The sequence below is a fragment of the Oncorhynchus mykiss genome, chromosome 11 (assembly GCF_057628025.1).
Source record: "Oncorhynchus mykiss isolate SJ-2025 chromosome 11, ASM5762802v1, whole genome shotgun sequence".
Lineage (NCBI taxonomy): Eukaryota > Metazoa > Chordata > Actinopteri > Salmoniformes > Salmonidae > Oncorhynchus > Oncorhynchus mykiss.
This window is the reverse complement of record NC_143032.1, coordinates 68,740,717-68,762,726: the sequence shown is the minus strand read 5'-3', so window position 1 is coordinate 68,762,726 and position 22,010 is coordinate 68,740,717. Positions and strand designations below refer to the sequence as shown.

The 22,010-nt window shown below is 43.0% G+C and overlaps 1 protein-coding gene across 9 annotated transcripts in view; it reads right to left on the bottom strand.

Annotated features, from left to right (window-relative positions):
* LOC110536272 (serine/threonine-protein phosphatase 2B catalytic subunit gamma isoform) overlaps positions 1 to 21,803 on the bottom strand; it is a 43,941-nt gene extending 22,138 nt beyond the window's left edge. For 4 of the 9 annotated variants that reach the window (XM_021621968.3, XM_021621969.3, XM_090191038.1 and 1 more), the window contains exons 1-4: positions 20,914 to 21,645; positions 11,635 to 11,832; positions 9,013 to 9,137; positions 3,708 to 3,819 (exon numbers count right to left, since the gene is read on the bottom strand). In XM_021621968.3, coding sequence (XP_021477643.1) covers positions 3,708 to 3,819; positions 9,013 to 9,137; positions 11,635 to 11,832; positions 20,914 to 20,983 — 505 coding nt within the window. In that variant the 5' untranslated portion in view covers positions 20,984 to 21,645. Of the gene's footprint in view, positions 1 to 3,707; positions 3,820 to 9,012; positions 9,138 to 11,634; positions 11,833 to 19,556; positions 19,712 to 20,913 lie in introns of those variants that run through there. The other 5 variants (XM_021621967.3, XM_021621966.3, XM_090191041.1 and 2 more) reach the window with 5 other exon arrangements.
* Positions 21,804 to 22,010: the final 207 nt, after the last annotated feature.

The following is a 22,010-nucleotide window of genomic DNA, read 5'->3' as shown; positions in this document are numbered from 1 at the left end:
AGGTGAACGGATGATCTCTGTTGGTGTAGTTCCCACCATGAAGCATGGAGGATGTGGTGTGATGGTGCTTTGCTGGTGATACTGTCTGTGATTTATGTAGAATTCAAGGCACACTTAACCAGCATATGGTTTGGGCTTAGTGGGACTATCATTTATTTTTCAACAGGACCTCCAGGCTGTGTAATGGCTATTTGACCAAGGAAGAGAGTGATTGAGTGCTGCATCAGATGACCTGGCCTCCACAATCACCCAACCTCAACCCAATTGAGATGGTTTGGGATGAGTTGGACCACAGAGTGAAGGAAAAGCAACCAAAAAGTGTGCCGCATATGTGGGAACTCCTTCAATGTTGGAAAAGCATTCCAGGTGAAGCTGGTTGTGAGACTGACAAGCGTGTGCAAAGCTGTCAAGGCAAAGGGTGGCTATTTGAAGAATCTCAAATATAGAAAACATTTGGATTTGTTTAACACTTTTTAGTGTGTTATGATTCCATGTGTGTTATTTCATAGTGTTGATGACACTATTATTCTACTACGTAGAAAAGAGTAAAAATATAGAAAAACCCTTGAATGAGTAGATGTCTCCAAACGTTTGATTGGTACTCTTTCTTTATGAGCTGGATTGCTGGTCTTTGCAATTACATTATCTTCGTTTGTGCTTGTTTAGCATATTTAGCCAGCAGCCTCCATGGAAATTCGCTAATTTTGTTAGCATTCTGGTAATAGACACCCAATGGGCTTTTCTTGGTGCCCCCTTCTGTATTAAACTAGTAATACCGTAAATCCAACGTGAGAGAAGGATGGTATGACGATATGAAAATCTGGATACAGCCCAACCCTAGTTGCATTGAAAACCAAACAATTCAATAATTTTTGAAGTACAATAAATTGCCTACAGTGGGGCAAAAAAGTATTTAGTCAGCCACCAATTGTGCAAGTTCTCCCACTTAAAAAGATGAGAGGCCTGTAATTTTCATCATAGGTACGTACACTTCAACTATGACAGACAAAACAAGAAAAAATCCAGAAAATTACATCGTAGGATTTTTAATGAATTTATTTGCAAATTATGGTGGAAAATAAGTATTTGGTCAATAACAAAAGTTTCTCAATACTTTGTTATATACCCTTTGTTGGCAATGACGGAGGTCAAACGTTTTCTGTAAGTCTTCACAAGGTTTTCACACACTGTTGCTGGTATTTTGGCCCATTCCGCCATGCAGATCTCCTCTAGAGCAGTGATGTTTTGGGGCTGTTGCTGGGCAACATGGACTTTTAACTCCCTCCAAAGATTTTCTATGGGGTTGAGATCTGGAGACTGTTTAGGCCCTTCCAGGACCTTGAAATGCTTCTTACAAAGCCACTCCTTCATTGCCCTGGCGGTGTGTTTGGGATCATTGTCATGCTGAAAGACCCAGCCACATTTCATCTTTAATGCCCTTGCTGATGGAAGGAGGTTTTCACTCAAAATCTCACGATACATGGCCCCATTCATTCTTTCCTTTACACGGATCAGTCGTCCTGGTCCCTTTGCAGAAAAACAGCCCCAAAGCATCATGTTTCCACCCCCATGCTTCACAGTAGGTATGGTGTTCTTTGGATGCAACTCAGCATTCCTTGTCCTCCAAACACGACGAGTTGAGTTTTTACCAAAAAGTTATATTTTGGTTTCATCTGACCATATGACATTCTCCCAATCTTCTTCTGGATCATCCAAATGCTCTCTAGCAAACTTCAGACATGTACTGGCTTAAGCAGGGGGACACGTCTGGCACTGCAGGATTTGAGTCCCTGGCGGCGTAGTGTGTTACTGATGGTAGGCTTTGTTACTTTGGTCCCAGCTCTCTGCAGGTCATTCACTAGGTCCCCCCGTGTGGTTCTGGGATTTTTGCTCACCGTTCTTGTGATCATTTTGACCCCACGGGGTGAGATCTTGCGTGGCGCCCCATATCGAGGGAGATTATCAGTGGTCTTGTATGTCTTCCATTTCCTAATAATTGCTCCCACAGTTGATTTCTTCAAACCAAGCTGCTTAACTATTGCAGATTCAGTCTTCCCAGCCTGGTGCAGGTCTACAATTTTGTTTCTGGTGTCCTTTGACAGCTCTTTGGTCTTGGCCATAGTGGAGTTTTGAGTGTGACTGTTTGAGGTTGTGGACAGGGGTCTTTTATACTGATAACAAGTTCAAACAGGTGCCATTAATACAGGTAACGAGTGGAGGACAGAGGAGCCTCTTAAAGGAGCCTCTTACAGGTCTGTGAGAGCCAGAAATCTTGCTTGTTTGTAGATGACCAAATACTTATTTTCCACCATAATTTGCAAATAAATTCATAAAAAATCCTACAATGTGATTTTCTGGAATTTTTTTTCTCATTTTGTCTGTCATAGTTGAAGTGTACCTAAGATGAAAATTACAGGCCTCATCTTTTTAAGTGGGAGAACTTGCACAATTGGTGGCTGACTAAATACTTTTTTGCCCCACTGTATTAAGTACACTTGCACCATGTACTTTTAATGTAATGTTAACTGCAATCAAGGTAATTTGGTTCTGCTATTCAATGAATCACAGTGATAACATATTAATCTTTTGTATAAATAAATAAAACATCTGACAGTGTATTCTAATTTCCTGTGCTTTTAAATAGTTGAAAGTGCAATGCAATGTTGCATAGGGGTGACAACTAAACCAAAAAACAGACATTGGAATTTGGTTGTGCTTTTAGATGGTTGCAAAAAAAATTGCGATAACACATCGGAAATTCAACACACTTTTGGCTGTCTTTGAGTGGGTGAATATAGGTTCTCTCATTGATCAATGTCTCAACCAAATATTACCCAATTATCCACTTGAAATTATGTGGTGTGCCCAGTGGGATTGTTCAGGGTGGATCAGTGTTGCCGTAGCAACCAGACCAGGCTTTAGAAACAAAAACACTGGGACTGAGTTTGGGAAACCATGCCCTATTCCACTGAAGAGAAGGGAAACACGGATCAGTCATGTAAACTGCCTCTGCCTGCCTGGCGTTGCTCAATTACTTTAAATGCATGCTTCCGAGTGCTTTCATTATGAACAAATTAGACAAGCATCTTTCTTTCCAATGGGTGTTTGCCAATTAAATGCTATTTGCCAATGTTTCCTGTCCTGTTTGCCAAAGTGGGGTTTGTTTCTTTGCCGATATTTGCATACTAGTGCCTCACACCTGTGCTGCCACTTGAATGCAATGCCACACACACACATACCTACCTACCACCTCTATAAACACATTGTGGGTGTGTCAGCTCTGTGTTTAACTGTCTGAATAACAACATGGCTGGCTGCTCTTCATGCCTCTGCAGCTCACTTTCTGTCTGTATCTTGAATAGGAGAAATGGTCTCTATGCATGGATGAAGACATCTGAATGATGAGACGTTACATCTGATGACTGACACAGGCTTCCTAATCCTGGTGTCTGTCTATCACTGAACGGTTGCCAAGCTCATCAGCCACAAATACAACTGCACTAAGAGCAGCAATAGGCATCAAAGCTAGGGGGAAGAAGGTCCCCTTAAGCATGTACTTTAGGCACCATCTGTTTGCAGAGAAGAGCCAGGTCTGCTACTCTAGGTTGGATAGGTCCTTTGATCCCTAAGTAGTACCCTGCAGTGTTACATCACATTAGGCTTGTCCTCATTGGTGTGACCTGCCGTGCTGCAGTGACAGTACTTACATTCCTGTTTGAAGGTGAAGTACTCTGTGAGGTGCCGGCACTCGTGGTTCCCTCGCAGGAGGAAGAGTGTGGTCGGGTGATTGATCTTGAGTGACCAGAGGTACAGCACACACTGCGGAGGGAAGGAAAGACAGTGAGAGAGAGAGGGGGACAAGGCATGTAATTCAATAACACAAAGCCCGCATAGATCCTGAATGCCCTAAATTAATTACAAATCACTATACAGTGGGGTTGGGTGGTATCCATGCAGTCATACCGTTTCTGTACCATACCGGGGGTATACGGTATTACCAAACGGGGCAATATTTCTTTGAAGCGCAAAACAATTTAGGCAACAGGGATCTTGATCCAGGAGGGGATTGAATGTCTCTGATATAACCAAGAAGTTAGCAAACCAAATACATAGCTGGAGCCCTGAGCTAGATATCATTTATTTGACATCTTAAATTTCTATATAGCTATAATTGACTTAACGCAGCCCCCACAGCAATATTATTAAGTTTAGTAGATAAACCATATGGTTAAAGAGAAAATAGCCTTAATGAAAAAAGCATTAATAAACAATGGAATTATTTTTAATTAAGTCTGCAACGCTTCCAACTTTGGACTTTTTCCACAACTGCCACCAGTTTGGCATCAAAACAATTACAAGACATATTGACATGGCTAGTAAAATACACAAGTCCGTAAGGGGTCGCGTTACACTTCAGAAATCTCAATTTTCAAAAAGCAGACTTCACCTGCATTTTACATTGAAAATCAAGTGTTTACTTGCTTCAACAGAGTGATCAGGGGCGTGCAACTATAGTTCTCCTTCACAGGAAATACATTAGCGCAACATATACGGCAGAAAATCTATTCATTTTCATCAGATGACAGCAGAAGCAGAACGCTATTTGGCTGGCAGCTACACAAGTAAACTAACTTACAATGAAAAAGCAAGGTCTTTTTTTTAAATGCAAAAATGATGTTTCTAAAGTTGATCATAGAAAGAATGTAGCCAGCTACATTTCCAAACGTTACACGTGTAATGGAAGCTCAAAATGAATCTGATACCAAACAGAAATGACAATAAGGAGCATTTTAGATCCGCATTTTCAAAACACAGTAAGATATTTCTTATGGGTTATTTTTTCCCCTGTGCTATAAACAGAATTCTGCATTAACGCAACCCCTGGTGTAAAATATAAAGGGGATTTCAGGTTGAAACACTCCTATTAAACACTAATGGTATTCACTAAGTTGATGGGTTATTATTCAGAATAATATTTTACAGATTTTTTTTATTATATTGTAAAATCTTGTTTTATATATTTAACACGTGATAAGGCCACACAAAGGGACAGAGAGACGCCTGTGATAATCTGAAGTACCCAAAAAGGCCACTAGATGACGTGAAATTCCATGAATTCCTTGAAAGTTACCAAACTCTGGTAGTTTACTGGTAAACCTTGAAAGTAACTTCCCTTTGCAATCCTAGTTAAAACATATGATCCAGCCAATTAAGATGCAGCCAAAGCCAGCTCTTCAACTAACCAGATGTCCTGTGCCTACAGTACACAGAGAAGAAGAAAAACAGCACATTGAAACTGACCTCCTCCAAAAAGCAACAGACCATTTTTCTCTCTCCCCGTTTAGGGCACTCATTGGGGGACAAAAACCACCCACCAGATTCAATCAAAATTAATTTATCCCCAGACACTCTTTGATGCTGGACCCAAAGAGTCTAGTACGCATTTAATGTGCGACAACAATATGAAAAGCTGGCAGCATTTACAATCCAAATGAGGCTGCTTCCCCTTCCACCCCCAGACAACAGACAGACAAGGTAGCAGCACTCAGTCTCCACTTGGCTTGCCACTTTCAGTCTCTCTCTCAGCCCCCAGTCCTCCTCTTCAGAATAAACATACAGCCAGGAGCACAACCAGAGCCCTACATTAAATCCTGAGAACAGCGTGCCGAGGTAACCAAGGCCAGCAGGTGTGCATTCATATGATACACCAATAACAGACAATGGAAGCGAGAGGTGTGGGGAGGGAGCATTACGCTACCCTTGAATCATAATTTCTAGGACGGACAAAGTGTTATGGAGCTGAGATGGTAACCTGAGTGTCAGTCTTTGTGCCATCATGCCCAACACGGCTTGACAATGAACGCAAAGAGTTGGCAAGAGCACAAACCAATCTGGGACCAGGCTAGGGGGCTGGCTGACCATGGGGAGAGGTTCAGGCCAGGGAGGGTGCCAGGGTGAAGAGGGGAGCAGTAGTTGGTGAAAGGACCTCTAGTGTGAGTGGATGGTGGAGGCTGAAGGGACCAGGCGTTTAAATGAGAAGAGCGCTCCTCCTGTGTTCTCTCTCTCTCTTGCTCCCTCTTTCAGCCAGACTGCCTGTTGGAGCCTTGAGCTGAGCTGAGCGGGGGAGGCAGACAAAGGCAGCAGAACAGCACATTGTGTGTCAGACACGAGTGGCTGCTACCTCCCTCGCCTCAACAGTCGACACACACTTCACCTCAGCCTGAGCTAGACGTGTGCTGCCTGGGGGGAGGGGGGGGGTCCATAGATGAGAGCACTTTCCTGTATCAAAGAGGAAGAAATGAGACGTAGAGGCAAAGAATAAAATGGATTGCTCACACATGCTCAATTTAAACCCCCGAGCAAATCGCCAGCCTGAAATGGAAATGCTACCTACTTTCTGTGAGAGGATAAAGTCAATCTTTCCGTTACCAAGGTAACTGCATTGAGATCTCCTTTCCTTGTATAGCCTATCCTCCTTTGTGTGAGATTCCAGAGTGGCTCTGTGTGCTTGGCCATCATAGGGAACTGGAATACACAGGTTTCTAAGCCCAGCTCCGTTGAATCAAAAATCAATCTGGATGTACAGAGGAGGCATTGGCTGGGGGATGTGGGGGATAGGGCCTATGTGCCTGGCTGCTTCCATTCAGAGTTCCATTGGGAGGATTATACTGAGGTGGATGGAGATTAATTCAGTGGGGTAGATAGATCTCACAGTGTACGTCCAAATGGCACCCTGTTTTTTTATGTACCTTTATTTAACTAGGCAGGTCCATTAAGAACAAATTCTTATTTACAATGACGGCCTACACCGGCCAAACTCAGACGACACTGGGCCAATTGTGTGCCGCCCTATGGGACTCCCAATCACAGACGGTTGTGATACAGCCTGGATTCGAACCAGGTTGTCTGTAGTGACGCCTCTAGCACTGAGATGCAGTCTTAGACCACTGCGCCACTTTCCCCATGTAGTGCACAAATATTGACCAGAGCCCTATGAGCCCTGGTCAAAAGTAGTGCACTACATTAGGAAATAACGTGACATTTTGGACGGTACCACCTATACATTAATTGAGCTGTGCGTCGGTCCCCTTTCGTTCACCTTTGGCCTTCGACCAATGGTAGATCCCATTACTGGCCTAGTTAACACACTGGTTTAATCTATGCAGCACAGCAAATACAGCTTCTCTCTGCCAGTCCTGCTAGGAGAGCAAGGCACTGACAGTACCCTCCTCCTTACCCCTACACTAAGGCACAGTTGGTTATCATTATGAACCTATATATGATGTGTAACAGAGAGCACATGGAGTCATTTCGTTAGTATTTATTTAACCAGGATAGTCCATTGAGTAACCCTTGCCACTGGTTTCCAGGTTGTAAAGTGAGAATCAAGCGATCAATAAACACTGCATGCTTGACTACACACTAGCTAAGTGTTTCTGACATTTTGGAAGTGGAATGAGCCTTGATTTGTACAAGCACATCCCTCCATGGTGCGTCCAGAGGTGTCACCTGCCTGGGTTATGAGGGGGAGGACAACATTTCAGTCAGAATAGTTCAATGCCCCAGGAGTCACCTGTCCGGAAAGCTCCCTCTGTGTTTGACTCTACCTGTCATTCCCTATTCTCTTTCACCGACACCTTTTCATCTATGACATTTCACCCACCGCCTCCCATCAAAAGACCTCCACAGCCACAGACGGTGCTGATCAATGCTTGGCCCAGTTAGCCAACCAGGCACTATGGCCCTGTTGGCACTTCCATTTAACCCCCTCACAGCCCTAGTTCAAAACCCAGCCAGCCCAGCCCTGTAGCCTGTGGACCAATCCACTCTGCTGTGTGGATCCAGGGTTCCACTCTGTCTGGTACCAATTTAGGGCTAAAATCATCCACACGCTGCTCTTCTCATTACTGGCTGTAAAATTCATTATTTAAATGCTCTCCATCTACTCAAAAGTGAAAATGCTTCCATCCACTTTACATGACACTGGCTCCTAGACTGAAATGTTCACTTCCCACTCACATTTCAAACTAAATCATGCAGTAACCATGATGACCATTCAGAAAGCACAGGAAAGCAGCAGACAGAGAACCCATTTGAGATGTCCATGATGACGACAATGACTGTTAAAGAAATCTCTCTCTCTCGGCTGTGTTTAAGGCAATATGGTCTGAAGAGGGCTTGGCAGGGCCATCTCTGTGTGTCTAGCAGACATTATACAGAGACAGATGGCTGAGTGAGAGGCTGGCATGAAGGCAGCAAAGGGCCTTAGACTTAGCTAGCATGAGACAGCCAGTCTCCTCGCACAGAAAAACAGACACATAATCATTCCTACTTGGACGAAAACAACTTAGGCTACACCATAGAAATAGAATCCAGGCTGTTTCTGTGGTCTACACACGTTCACCCAGATTAATCTAGCTGAAGTAGGGGACACTGACCCAATGCACATGCTCTGCCTTGTGGGGAGCCACAGACTTATGACCATAAACTGAGATGGCAGCTAAAATTAAGGTTTTGACTATGTGATGTAACAAAAGACTTAGCGCTCTTGGCTCTAAGCAACTTCCGACATGACATAATGCTTAGTGAGAGCAGAGCGGGTGTCCGTCCCTCCCTGGGCCTGAGAGAGAGAGCATCTCGTGCATTACGCTCATCTCAATATCTGCAATACTGCTCGTGGCAACATCTCACTGAGTCAACCTTTTAATTAAACATGGCACACCAGTCCAGCAGGGCCAGAAAACCATTACAATGTTAAATGCCTCCGCCGCACTGCTCGCCTTCAAACTCAAGACAGGGAATTTCCTCCTGCTGCAGGATTTAAAATAGGGCCAATCGCTTTTGCCCTCTCATGTTGAGTGGTCTCTAATACTCACCAGGCAGTCGCCAACCCTGATCCCCCAATGACTCCCAGCTATTTATTCACTCTTCCCCCGCCAAACAAATTTAGATTCTCCTTTTTCATTGGTAGACTTAAGGATAGAGGGAATTGGGGCAGTAGGGTAAACTCACTTCGATACTGAAGTAGCCTCGGTCTACGTAGTCTCCGAGGAAGAGATAGCGTGTGTTGCTGGGCAAGCCACCAACTTCAAACAGCTTCATTAGGTCAAAGAACTGTCCGTGGACATCTCCACACACTGAGGACAAACAAACAACACTGTTAGGGAAGGAAACATAATAGGTTATTATCCTCTAATACAGGAGAGGCATGGTCCTATATGACAATAGTTTGACAGTAATTTGAGCAAGTAGCCTCATTTAGTCTATGAAGAAGTAATCTATTAATGTAAAAATGTGAATTACAGGGAATAAATGTAGGTCTATATTAAATCTATATGTTTTCCCCCATTATTTATCTGTAATACAAAAACATATTGAATAACCCTGAAGGGAGTCAGAAGAAAAAGACTCTAATAGAAAGATGAAAGTGTAATTCAGAGTCCGGCGTGTGACAGGTACATGGCTCTGAGACCACCATCCGAGGGGGTACCACAGGTCAAACGTGCACCTCCACAATTCCCAACCAACGCTGCTCCACATAGTCTTCCACTATTCATCTGGATGTGTTAACACTTGAAGAAATTGACTGAGCCGTGCTGAGAATTTGAAAGGCATGAAGGTTAACGGTCCAATACTCTAACCTAGAACAATGCTGTGTGTACACGTTTTGGACTCTGATATGTGCTGAAGCTGGATCAGGATGGTAGGGACAGCTGTGTCAAACAGAGTTCAGAACTATGGCCAGTAAAAATGAGTCTACGCCACTCAAATACACCTTCTTTCAACAGATGCATTAAACAGTGGTGTGGCACCATGGCATACTGCCCAGCCCAGCGCTGTGTTTACTCTGGGCCTAGTTGCGCACTATTCCATGGCACTGTCCGTCTGACTGTCTGTCTGAGAGAGAGAGGTGCATACATCATCCTCACTCAGCATGTCTAGGCCAGAGGAAGTAGTCTAGCCTGGTGGAACTAACCTGATCCCTGTGTTCTCACCATTCTGTTTCACTTGATACGTGCAGTAAAACAGAATGGTAAATGGAGGAATCAGACTGGTTCCACCAGGCTACGAGAAGGAACTAATATGTGTACTATTCAATCCATAAGACCAGTAGTTTAAAACTAACTTCCTAAACCCGGATGTTGTTTTAGACAAATTCCAAAAAGGTCAGGCGTCACAAGCTAAACACAACTAGACCTAATGACAGACTAAATGTGACTATTTGCATAAGATCTGTTTGAAGTAGAGTTAGTGGAGGCCGGGTGACTGACAGCCATAGGAGCAGCAGGTAAGTTCCTCCTCAGATAAAGGGAGGGAATGTACTCAACTATCTTTTTGCGTAAAACATTGAAAGTGTGCTTCAAGTCAACAGCCAGGCACATACACAGTGTACAAAACATTAGGAACTTCCCATGCTCTTTCCATCACAGACTGACCAGGTGAATCCAGATGAAATCCATGATCTCTTATTGATGTCACCTGTTAAATCGGGGTTGGCTTCTGGGTTAAGCAGGCATTGTGTCAAGAAGCATTGCGGCTTGGCTGGGTTGTGTTTTTGAGGACACACGGCTCTAAACATTCGCCTCCAGCGATGAGACAAGACTAACTACCAATTGGATAGCACGAAATTGGGGAGAAAAAGTGGTAAAAGTACAAATAAATAAAAGGAGGCATTGTGTGCGGATTTCTCCTCAGTCTGGACACAATAATGCTACCGAAAGCGCATACAGTGGGTGATGTCATCAGCACTCCTCCCAAAGACTTTTTCATTATAATGTTGGAGGAAATACATTCCAAGTGTGTGAGGAATGTGTTTGCTGGCCTCAAATGCTAGCCAGCTAGCTAAAATTTAGAAAAAAAGAGAGTTATGCTAACCCGTTTTCAATCCCTTTAGCGTTGATTGCTAGGTAGCTACAGAAGTTAGCTTTTGCCATCAGTTGTGGTGGTTTCATATTTTGCCTATTCCACTGTTTGTAGAATGCATATTGCACGGGAAAAGGGAATCCGGAGACAATGTGGACACGTTAGACACATTTAAATGTAGGTGTAGATGCATTACACGTTTGGAATTCCATGATCAAAACTCTATGATCAGAATTCTAAAGCTGCATGAACAGTGAAGTCAAGACACGCCTCGGAAGATGAATGGGCAAGACAAAAGATTTAAGTGCCTTTGAACGGGGTATGGTAGTAGGTGCCAGATGCAAAGGTTTGAGTGTGCCAAGAACTGCAAAGCTACTGAGTTTTTCACACGCAACAGTTTCCCCATGTGTATCAAGAACAGTCCACCCCCTAAAGGACATCTAGCCAACTTGAAGCATTGGAGTCAACATGGGCCAGCATCCTTGTTGAACTCTTGACACCTTGTAGCCCATGCCCCAATGAATTGAGGCTGTTCTGATGGGAAAAAGGGGGTGACACTCAATATTAGGAAAGTGTTCCTAATGTTTTGTACACTCAGTGTACAGTAGCAACAAAAAAGGTGACCTAATGTGCGTCTGTAAACACAGTCTGTAAACACAGACGCACATTAGGTTGGAGAGAAGGAACTTTGTCACCTTTTTTGTCGGAGGAGTTGTGCAGTGGAAACATTTCTGTCTCAAACGGAACAATAAAGTACTCTACTTCTCTTACCTGTGATGGGTGCCTCTACCTCCAGCATGCATTTCTCCTGTCGCAGAATGTTGGCTCCGTCGTTGATGATCCGGAGGGCCACTTCCTCCTCGAGCCGGCCCTCCTTCACCAGGTGGGTTCGGAGGGTCTCTGGGTTGGGCTTGCCATCCTCAAACAGCTCCTTCATAGACAGACGCTGCTGTGGAGGGTATGGCACAGCTGGACAGGGGAACAGAGGGCGAAACAGGTATTATGGAGTACCAAAAGGAAGCCTATTACTATTTAGTACACTACTTTTGACCAGGGCTTTGGTTATAAGTAGTGTACTACATAGGCTAAAGAATGCCAAAGTAGTGCACTACAGGGAATAGTGTGCCATTTGGGATGCATCCTAGATCCACTTGCATTTAGATTAAATATCTAAATGAGTGCAGCAATCTACAATGCATTATGACCACCATTAGTGTACTACAGATTGTATGTGGTTTGCCAGCACAAATGAACAATCTAGGCTTTAAGTTAGCCTAGAGAAATAAAATGAGAACCCAGATTAGGCATTGAAACAATATTAAGCCATCCAGTAATAATTTGAAACAAACTGAACAAAGTGTTTCCCCATCTGCCTCCAGTGTCCACCCAGTCATTAATATACTAGTGAAGCGGACGGCAGCATCCCTGGTAGGCTAGTCAATCACTGTATCAAATGTCATTCCCACTGAGGTGTTATAAGGAGCGGTAGATATTTAGAGAGAGTGATGAAGTTATGGTCACAAGAGGACTCTTGTTGATGTAGAGGCTACGCTATAATAATGCAGCCATGCAAGGTCTCAGACGCCGAGCACCAATCCATCCCGGCTCACCTCACATGAACCGCCTAGTCTGGTCACTAATCTGTTCCACAGTCTCACAATCCCTTCCAGAGTGCAAAAGGTTTCCATGGCATAAGAAACTTGATGTTTTAGCTACTGGACTATTGTCAAATGAAAAAAATAAAATGTTCCTCTTTTTGTTCAGAAACTAGGCTAAATTGTGTAGCAAGTAGCTATGCAGGCAAGCAATTAGAAAAATATGACAATTGTTTTTAGTTGTAGGTTATAATATAGACTTGGTGTGGAATGGATGGGTTGGCAGTTGGATTACATGGGGCAACAACCTCCAATCGTTAAACAGGAAAGGACTGTTCCAATGCAAATCAGCAGACAGACCGATAAGATGAGGCATTTACCATCTGAATAATGAGGCAGGCCATATCCAGTTTGGCAGGTAAGGCCTAGCCTTCCCTCTGTCCTGGTTTGAAAGATTAGGTAAATTGACCTATAACCTTTCACAGAGCCACACAGTAAGTGTCTTCTACTACAAGAACACTGGTCTTTGTTTTCTAAAGAAGCCCAGCAATGACAAACTAATCAAACCGTCATTAAAAACCATCCATATCGTGGTCACTTCAGATCACAGGTGTCAAACTCATTCCACGGTGGGCCAAAAGTCTGCAGGTTTTCGCACCTCCCTTGTACTTGATCGATGAATATAAGGCACTACTTAGTAAAGAACATCCCTCATCTGGTTGTCTAGATCTTAATTGAAAGGAAGAACCCAAAAGCCCCAGACAATAGGACCTCCTTGGAAAGAGTTTGATACCCAAGAAGAGGGTACTCAGTCTCCACATGGCTCTGCTTATAACACTGTATAGAACATCAAGGATGATCATGAAAGCAACATAAACCAAAGGCTGGAATATGAGTGAGCTCGAATTAGCTTTTGTGTGGGTGTGTTTAATCAGCGCGATGGCACCTGACTCTGCAGAGGAACAGAGGTAGCCTAATGCATTATAACCTGCTATCATTCATCTCAGGTTATCAGGAGGTTGACGCTGATCTGGAGAGATGAGTGGGGAGGTTGACTTGTGCAATGTGTCAGCAGCAGAATCAATTGATAATATTTTCTGTCTGAGACAAACATGTCATGCTGAAACAAATGTTCATGCTTCTTTTCCTCACTAGCATCAGTGACATCATTGAGTAGGGATGTTAACGTTAACAGTTAATCGGTTAGCTGCCGGAAATACATTTGACAGGTCATGCTTATCCGTCTGAAAGGTTCATTTGCATAATTTAGTGAAATTATATTGACACGTGCATTTTTAGGTAGCCGCTTTGTATCTTATTTAAATAACATGCGCACAGCATATAAAGTGTTTGAGGAGCGGAATATTACTTATTGGACAGCGCAAAAGCTGCAGCTCCTGGAGTGAAGTGGTTTTATAAGCCAAATCATTGTGCAACAATTCTAAATGCAATCGTGAGTTTATGGCCACGATTAAAAAGAGGATTCCAGCTTTCTATGACAATTGTTTTTATTTCTCTACAACTAATTGAAAGGTGTCCTCCATTAGAGTGCATAGGCAAAATGGTAGGACTATAAGTGTGTCAGCACCTTGTAATCTAAACTGGAGGCAGTATGCATTTTGAAAACATATAGCCTCCTTAATTGCTTGAAACCTGAATGTTTTAGTTCATATTATAAAGGCATGTCTTACCTTGCTTCAAAGTAGCCTAGCCAAAACCCAACCATAAAAAACAACCTTAATATCGAGCCCTGGAGGGAATTATTTTAAAGACTAAGTATAATACAGTAAATAAAACAAATGTTCCTTGCATCGTACAATCAGGGTTGCAAAAGGTCTGAATTTGGGAAATTCGACTTAAAATCATCAAAAAAGTAAGCTTATTTTTTATTTAACCTTTATTAACTAGGCAAGTCAGTTAAGAATAAATTCTTATTTACAACGACGGCCTAGGAACAGTGGGTTAACTGCCTTGTTCAGGGGCAGAACGACAGATTTTTACCTTGTCAGCTCTGGGGATTCGATCTAGCAAGCTTTTGGTTACTGACCCAACGCTCTAACCACTAGGCTACCTGCCGCCGCAAAAGTTAACCTTTTTAATCGGATACACATAAAGCAATTCTAGGTCTTGTGGCATATTGTGGTTAAAATATCCCCAATTCAATAGAATTGCAACCCTCTGCATGCACAGTGCACTTCCATCACATGTGCAGATGATTCTCAAGATCTTGCACACTAATGAGATGCAATTGAGCCCACACTACTACACTGTCTGAGCCAAGGACCACATGCTTTCTGGTAAGTTTTGATTACAATACTGGGTGGGATGAATATATTTTATGACATACACAATTTTTTTGTAATTAACTAGTAAACAGTAGCCTACAGAAAAGTGTTTAAATCAGTTCTAACTTGTTAACCATTTCTGCTAGTTAGTGTTTCCTACCATATGGGTTTAAACTTGCTTGAGCCTGCTAACTGAGGAGTGTTAATTCACCTGTTTCCATACGTTTCATTTTAAAACATGCATCTTACAAAGGAGTTGTTTAATCTAACTGCTTAACAATTTATCTGTACATGGAATTGTATTTGTTTTACTCATTTTTTCCAATCTTTACAGAAAAATGCCAGGGGCACTATCTGATGTGTGGAGACATTTTACTGCAGCAAATGTAGAAGGAAAAGCAGTTTACATCTGCAAATACTGTGCCGAATCATATGTGAAGAATGCAACAAAGATGCAGAATCTGGCCAAGTGCATAAAGTTCTATTCGAGGTGAAAATTATGAATCAGACACCTTATCGACAGCAACAGCTCATGGTCCTCCTGAAATCAGAAGTTTTTTTTTTAGTCAATGGTGGAACGTAGTCAAAGGAATGCTGATGAATGTCTTGCTCGAGCTGTGTATGCAACTGGTTCACCTCTGATGCTCACAGGCAATATGTATTGGAAGAGATTTCTGAATGTTCTTCGCCCAGCATACACCCCTCCAACCAGACATGCTTTATCTACTCATTTTCTGGATGCAGAGTTCAAGTGAAGGTCAAGGAAATCAGAGAAAACAGACTATTGCAATCATCTCTGATGGGTAGTTGAATGTTCGTGGAATAATTAACTACATCATCTCCACCCCTCAACCAGTATTCTACAAGAGCACAGACACAAGGGACAACAGACACACCGGTCTCTACATTGCAGATGAGCTGAAGGCAGTCATCAATGACCTTGGGCCACAGAAGGTATTTGCACTGGTGACAGACAATGCTGCGAACATGAAGGCTGCTTGGTCTAAAGTGGAGGAGTCCTACTCTCACATCACACCCATTGGCTGTGCTGCTCATGCATTGAATCTGCTCAAGGACATCATGGCACTGAAAACAACGGATACACTACAAGAGAGCCAAGGAAATGGTTAGGTATGTGAAGGGTCATCAAGTTTTAGCAGCAATCTACCTCACCAAGCAAAGTGAGAAGAATAAGAGCACCACATTGAAGTTGCCCAGCAACACCCGTTGGGGTGGTGTTGTCATCACGTTTGACAATCTCCTGGAGGGGAAGGAGTCTCTGATGTTCAGACTCTGCTTGCAGATGTAAGAGAATAAATCCGTACTCCCCTGCCCACGTCACTGTTGCTCCAAGCAGAGGAAACTGCAGTTCTGAAATACATCAAAAAGTGTAAAGACTCCTGCCTGAAGCCCAAACACGCCACAGCGTACATGTTGGACCCCAAGTATGCTGGCAAGAGCTTCCTGTCTGGTGCAGAGAACAACAAGGCCTACGGTGTCATCACTACCGTGTCTCGCCACCTTGGTCTGGATGAGTGCAAGGTTCTTGGCAGTCTGGCGAGGTACACTTCCAAGCAAGGGCTTTGGGATGGAGATGCAATATGGCAGTCGGGCCAACATATCTCATCAGCCACCTGGTGGAAGGGACTTCGGGATCTGAGGCTCTTTCCCTGGTTGCGCAACTGGTCCTTGTTTGGGAACACACACACCAAAGCACGCAACAGGCTGACCAATACAAGGGTTGAAAAATTGGTTGCCATCCGGGCAAATTTGAGGCTATTTGAGCCTGACAACGAGCCATCCTCAACAATGTTGGAAAGTGACAGTGAAGATGAGGCCTCAGTCTGATGACCAAGAGGTGGACATTGAGGAGGTCCAGGGAGAAGGCATATGGAAGCCTGAGGAAGAAGACAACCAAAGCTTTAGTTTCTAGACTATCATCTTATGATGAAAACGTTTTTGGGAGATGTGATGGATCATTGGGGATCATTCAATACTCCCTTTTGTTGTTCAGTAAATCATTCCATGTGAAGAGTCAACTCATTTAATTAAAGTTCAATTCGTAACTAAATTGTTTTCTTCTATTGGAAGGATTTAATCATTTGCAATTATGTCTACTTATGATAAGGCAAAATGTTTATTTTTGTCTCCATATGATATGGTAAATATATCCAATGCAAAAAACATCTACATTTAAATGGTATTAATATTCATTTGCATTTATTTCTGTTAATTCCCATATATTCCGACAGAAAGTTTTCACCTCTGAATATTCCCCAAAATGTGCAACCCTACGTCAAATAGAAAAATTGTGTTAAACTTTATTTTGTACAAGTGACTTCGGCTTTTAGAACAACAAAAAAATCTGTCCTACTTGACAAGTGGTAAAAAAAAATTGTGTCAAACCCTGTTTTCATATCAACATGATTAAATTTGTCCAGAAGCCAAAGGCACAATCATAGTCATAATAACAACGCATTGTAGTTGCTCCATCTTTAGATCCCCCCCCCACATTATAAGATTCAACCGGAGATCTTCATTGGTCACACAAGGAACCGCTTGCATCAGGTGCCCTTTTAAGAATGTTTTACATTGGCTGCTTCATTACAGGAGTTGCATGTTCATGGCTGTGAGACAAAAGTCTTGCTATTGTTGCATGTTTCAATTAAGCTCTTAATGAAAAACTTGTGTTCAGTGTATGATGCTCTGTTGGTCACATTTTACTGTTTGGAACAAATTTTACAGTTTGTTAACCCGTTAATGAGAGCCAGTTAGTCGGGCAGAAAAATTTACCAAAATGTGCATCCTTACTTTGGAGCAACCATCAGTCAAACGCAAGCCCAACCTATTAACGCACTACTTTTGACCAGAACCTTATGATACTATGCAGCCTTGTTTTGGTGTGCAGCACAGAACAGGTGTGGCACAGGCTGAATATGTGATGGGCTGGCATAGGATTGCTACAGCAGCACACACAGTGAACTCCAACTCACCCTATGATCAGGACAAGCTGTCATGCTCTGACAAGTGTGGTATAAATAAACGTAAGCGCTCCTGGGCCTACGAGGCAGGCCACAAAAGGAACTGTAAGCTGGGTACGAGCGTTAAGAAGAGATTAGGGAAAAGCCTCTATTAGCCTATTATTACAGGGTCAGAGTCTGTGTATTTGGTAGCCTAGCAAGCTAGCCCCACTGGAGGCAAGATCCTGGCCCCAAGGATCCAAGAAAATATGGATGGATGGAGACTCAGTGAGGGGCAAAGGCAGGCAGCGGCAACCATATGTCAAGGGCTAGGCCTATTGGCCAGGTATAGGGATCAACGCCACCATTTCAGTGAAACTAACTAGAGCAAGGCAGTTGGATCACACGTCGCATAGATCAGTCATGTATTCTAGGGTCACCTGCGCATGATCTCAGTCTGCAGTAGTGGTGAAAGTCAAACTGATACTGGTCAGGAAGACCATAAGTTTGGGAACAAAATGATAGGTTAGGATAGACATACACTAGGCTTGGGCAATATACAGTTTATACCAGGATATAATTTTCAATAGCTTTAAATGACACATTGCGGGAGCTGCGTGGTACGCCACTACTTAACTATAAGAACTCTAAGATGTCAAATAACTTATATCCAGCTCAGGGTTCCAGCTATGCATTTGGTTTGCTAACTAAGTGGTTAGATGTCAAGATCAAGCTTCTTGGTTAGATCAGAGACAATCAATCCCCTCCTGGATCAAGATCCCTGTTTCCCAAATTGTTATGCGAGTAAAAAAATAAATACATATTTTGTATTTGGGGGGGAAGGGGGGTATAGCACCCCTACTGTGCACTTCTGGTAATACCATATACCCTGGTATGGTACAGAAACTATGACAGTACGAAAATCTGGACACCACCCAACCCTAACAGTACACCATAAATTAATCTTTCCTTCAGATTTACTAATTAGCATGGATGTTCAATAGCTTCTGCTTCATAACAAAAAAGTATTGAATCTAATGAAGTAGGCCTACATCTTACCCAAACAAACAATATTTATTTAATTCTCAGATTTTTTTCTATTATTTTTTTCCAGACGCAGCAGCAGTTGTGGGGGATGGGATCTTCCTGTGGAATATCAATACATCTACAAGACCAACAAAAAATTATTGTGGTAGCAATGATTTAGCAGCCGCGGTGCACCGCTGCTAAATGCATATAGTGGAAACACTGAATTCTGATAAACTTGTTTCAGATCTGGTCTGTCTATTGTAGTCTGTCTACTATATAATCAAATACTCACAAAAGGGGGTAATGGCACACTGAATGATTAGGCTACAGAATCAGGGCAGTGGATGTGGCACAGGGTGCTGTGGGAAGGTCCCTCCCATCCAAATTGCCCTAATCACTGAATGCCTTTACTTTACCAAATGAATTAATTACACAGAGTTGTGGTCATCTCTGGCACTTAGTCAGTGACATCACATACTCTGCACTGCACAGGACCCAAGTGGGCCGCTCCCGTTCAGACAGGAACAGCTGCCAAGTCTACACTCAGTTTTTAATTACCATACCAAATGATTGATTTGAGGCTCCCATAAATCACACGAATGAAGTGGAGTGTGAAATATGAACTCACCAATAAAGAAAGAATTATGAATATCTCCTCTTTTCCATCTGGGCTACAATTGTGGTAGAAGTAGAGCACTCGCACAACATCCCATCTCTTCAATAATGTAGGCTATCCAAAGTGTCAGTTTCATATCTAGCAGTGAGTGAGATCAATCGTGTGGATAGTACCACTAGCAGAGGAGTAGCAGTATCATCCTACTCACCAAGTCTCTCCTGAGCCTTGGTACAGTTAAACTGCCAGGTTGGGATCCCCACTGCTTCTGGCTGGCTGTATGAACAAACCAACTTTTCTTCCACTCTTCCTCCCTCCCGCTACTCTCTCACACCCTGTGGTAGCTAGACCATGTTGTACACGTCACTGGGGAGATTCTTTCCACAATTAACTCACCCTCTCCCTACTGGCAGACATGCGTACAAATTGCAATCCCCTGACAGGGTATTCCCTTGCTGCAGGCCCAGCACTCTCCCCGAAAGGGTCGGTAGCGCTGGGTTGATAGAGGGGGTCTCCCCGGGAGCTGGCTCGGGTTCGGCTGAAGAGACCGGTTTAGGCCAGGCTGTGCTAACGAGGTTCTGCCTGCCCAGGGAACCACAACAGCAGAGTGCAGGAATCCCCCTTGCCAGCCTAATCACAGCAATAGCAAACCTCTCACGGCACGCACTCCCTCAGTCGCGCTTGTGTGACACACTGCACACAGTCACTCAATTCCTCATGATGAGAACTTACAGGCCTATCTAGACCGCCCCACTGAAACCTGCATCACGTTCCTTGACAACAGACAGTCAGTAGACATGGGAGAAGGTGTCTGTCTGCAACCACAAAGCTATGTCCAGGTGATTTAAAGTAGTTTCTTAAACCTTGGGTCAGGACCCAATATGGGCCCTGTGAATGTGAGAGGTGGGTCATGAGTGATGAGAATACATTTATAATCACACACCATTTATTATTAATTTGGGTCGTTGGAAAACAATTTAGGTCACAGGACCACGGTCAATTTCACATTTTGGGTCTCGATCTGAAAAAGTTTAAATAACCCTGATTTAGAGCCAACGTCAAAGGGGCCCCCTGAGTCCAGTTCACAGCCAAGCTTCATGGCAGGGCTGCTATAAACCCGGTCCTAAAAATTACCACCACAAGTGTAAACCCATCAGAGAAATTGGTGACCGTCACAAAAAACAAGCATTTTTTTTTATTTTTAGATTAGCTAGACAACCATTTTTAACAAACTCAATTTTTTTGATTGCGAGTAACATTGTCTCTGTGTCGATTCTGTGTATGTCGTGCCTGTTGACTACCTAGCTATAGCTGTTGAGTGAGCCATGCTAAATATATATAGCTAGTTACAAACTGTGTGTCCTAACGAAATGTAACGTTAACATTGACAGAACTAGCTAGCCAAACTACCTAACTACTGCAGCCAAGCAGATACAATTTGTTCGTTCAATATAGTTTACTAGCATGCTGTTCTTGCAGTTTGTGGTCTAACGTTAGCTAGCCAACTGTCTAACCCATGGACTGTTAAATTGAAGTCTAACTAGCTAGCTCCTGCAAAGTCAACTCACCTTTTACGAGCCGCTCAGTTGTAGATTGTTTTTCTACGGTTTTCTCCTTGTCTTTGTCTTTCCCAGACATGATTATTTCGCCTTGCCTCAAGATTCAGGACCAAGCTCGATGACCTAGCTAGCTAGCCTCTAGCACTAGCTAGCTGCTTACACTGTTTTGACGTTATGTTGAGACTGAAGAGAGACTGGTTTTTTTCCGACAATACTGATTTAATTAGCTACAGTAGTTAGCTAGCTATGCTCGATTGCTAACGAGCTAGCTAGCTAGTCCGTGTCAAAATGTCACAAACTGAAGTGGACCATCAAACCCGGGACTGCTTGTTCCGCGTATCAAAATTATTTAATATTTTGTAGAAAATCCGATTTTCCACTTTAAGAGTTTAAGAGCAAACTAGCTAACTAACTGTTAGCTGGCTAACTAACGTTAAATGTCTATCAGATTGACAAATCACTAGCTATCAAGCCATTTGAATGCTAACGTTATTCAGACATCTCATCAAATGGCTTGGATTACTTAGATTAGCTACTCATTCATAAAATCTATCGCCTTCAAACCTGCGTTTCCTCGTGGTTATTGAACCCTGTCCCAGGTATAACTAGCGTTCTGATCATAACCCAACGGATTAAACTCTAGCTAATCTGACAGCCCACACAGACAGGGCGCGTTCGAGCAGACCATTTTTGTCAAATCGGTGCGCCTTCTTCTTCTTTAAATTTGTGTTGGCTGATCGCAATCGAGAAATGCATACACTGACACCTACTGTACTGGCGTGTGATACCGGTCACGACCTCCCTATTAATTAATTGATTTTGTCTGGCCTTGTTTCCACCTACTGTTCGGGAGTATGAATTCATTACACTTTGTGACACAAAAAGGGAAGGAGAAAAGGACAGAAAAAAGGGAGGAAAATTGCCCTACCAACTAACCCCTACACCCATTAAAACCTCACCACTACTTTGCCCTATCTGATCCTAAACCAGGCTGGCATCCCAGGAGCAGTGGTGTAAAAAGTACCCAATTGTCATACATGAGTAACAGATACCTTAATAGAAAATGATTCAAGTAAACATCACACAGTATAAGTCTACTTAAGTCT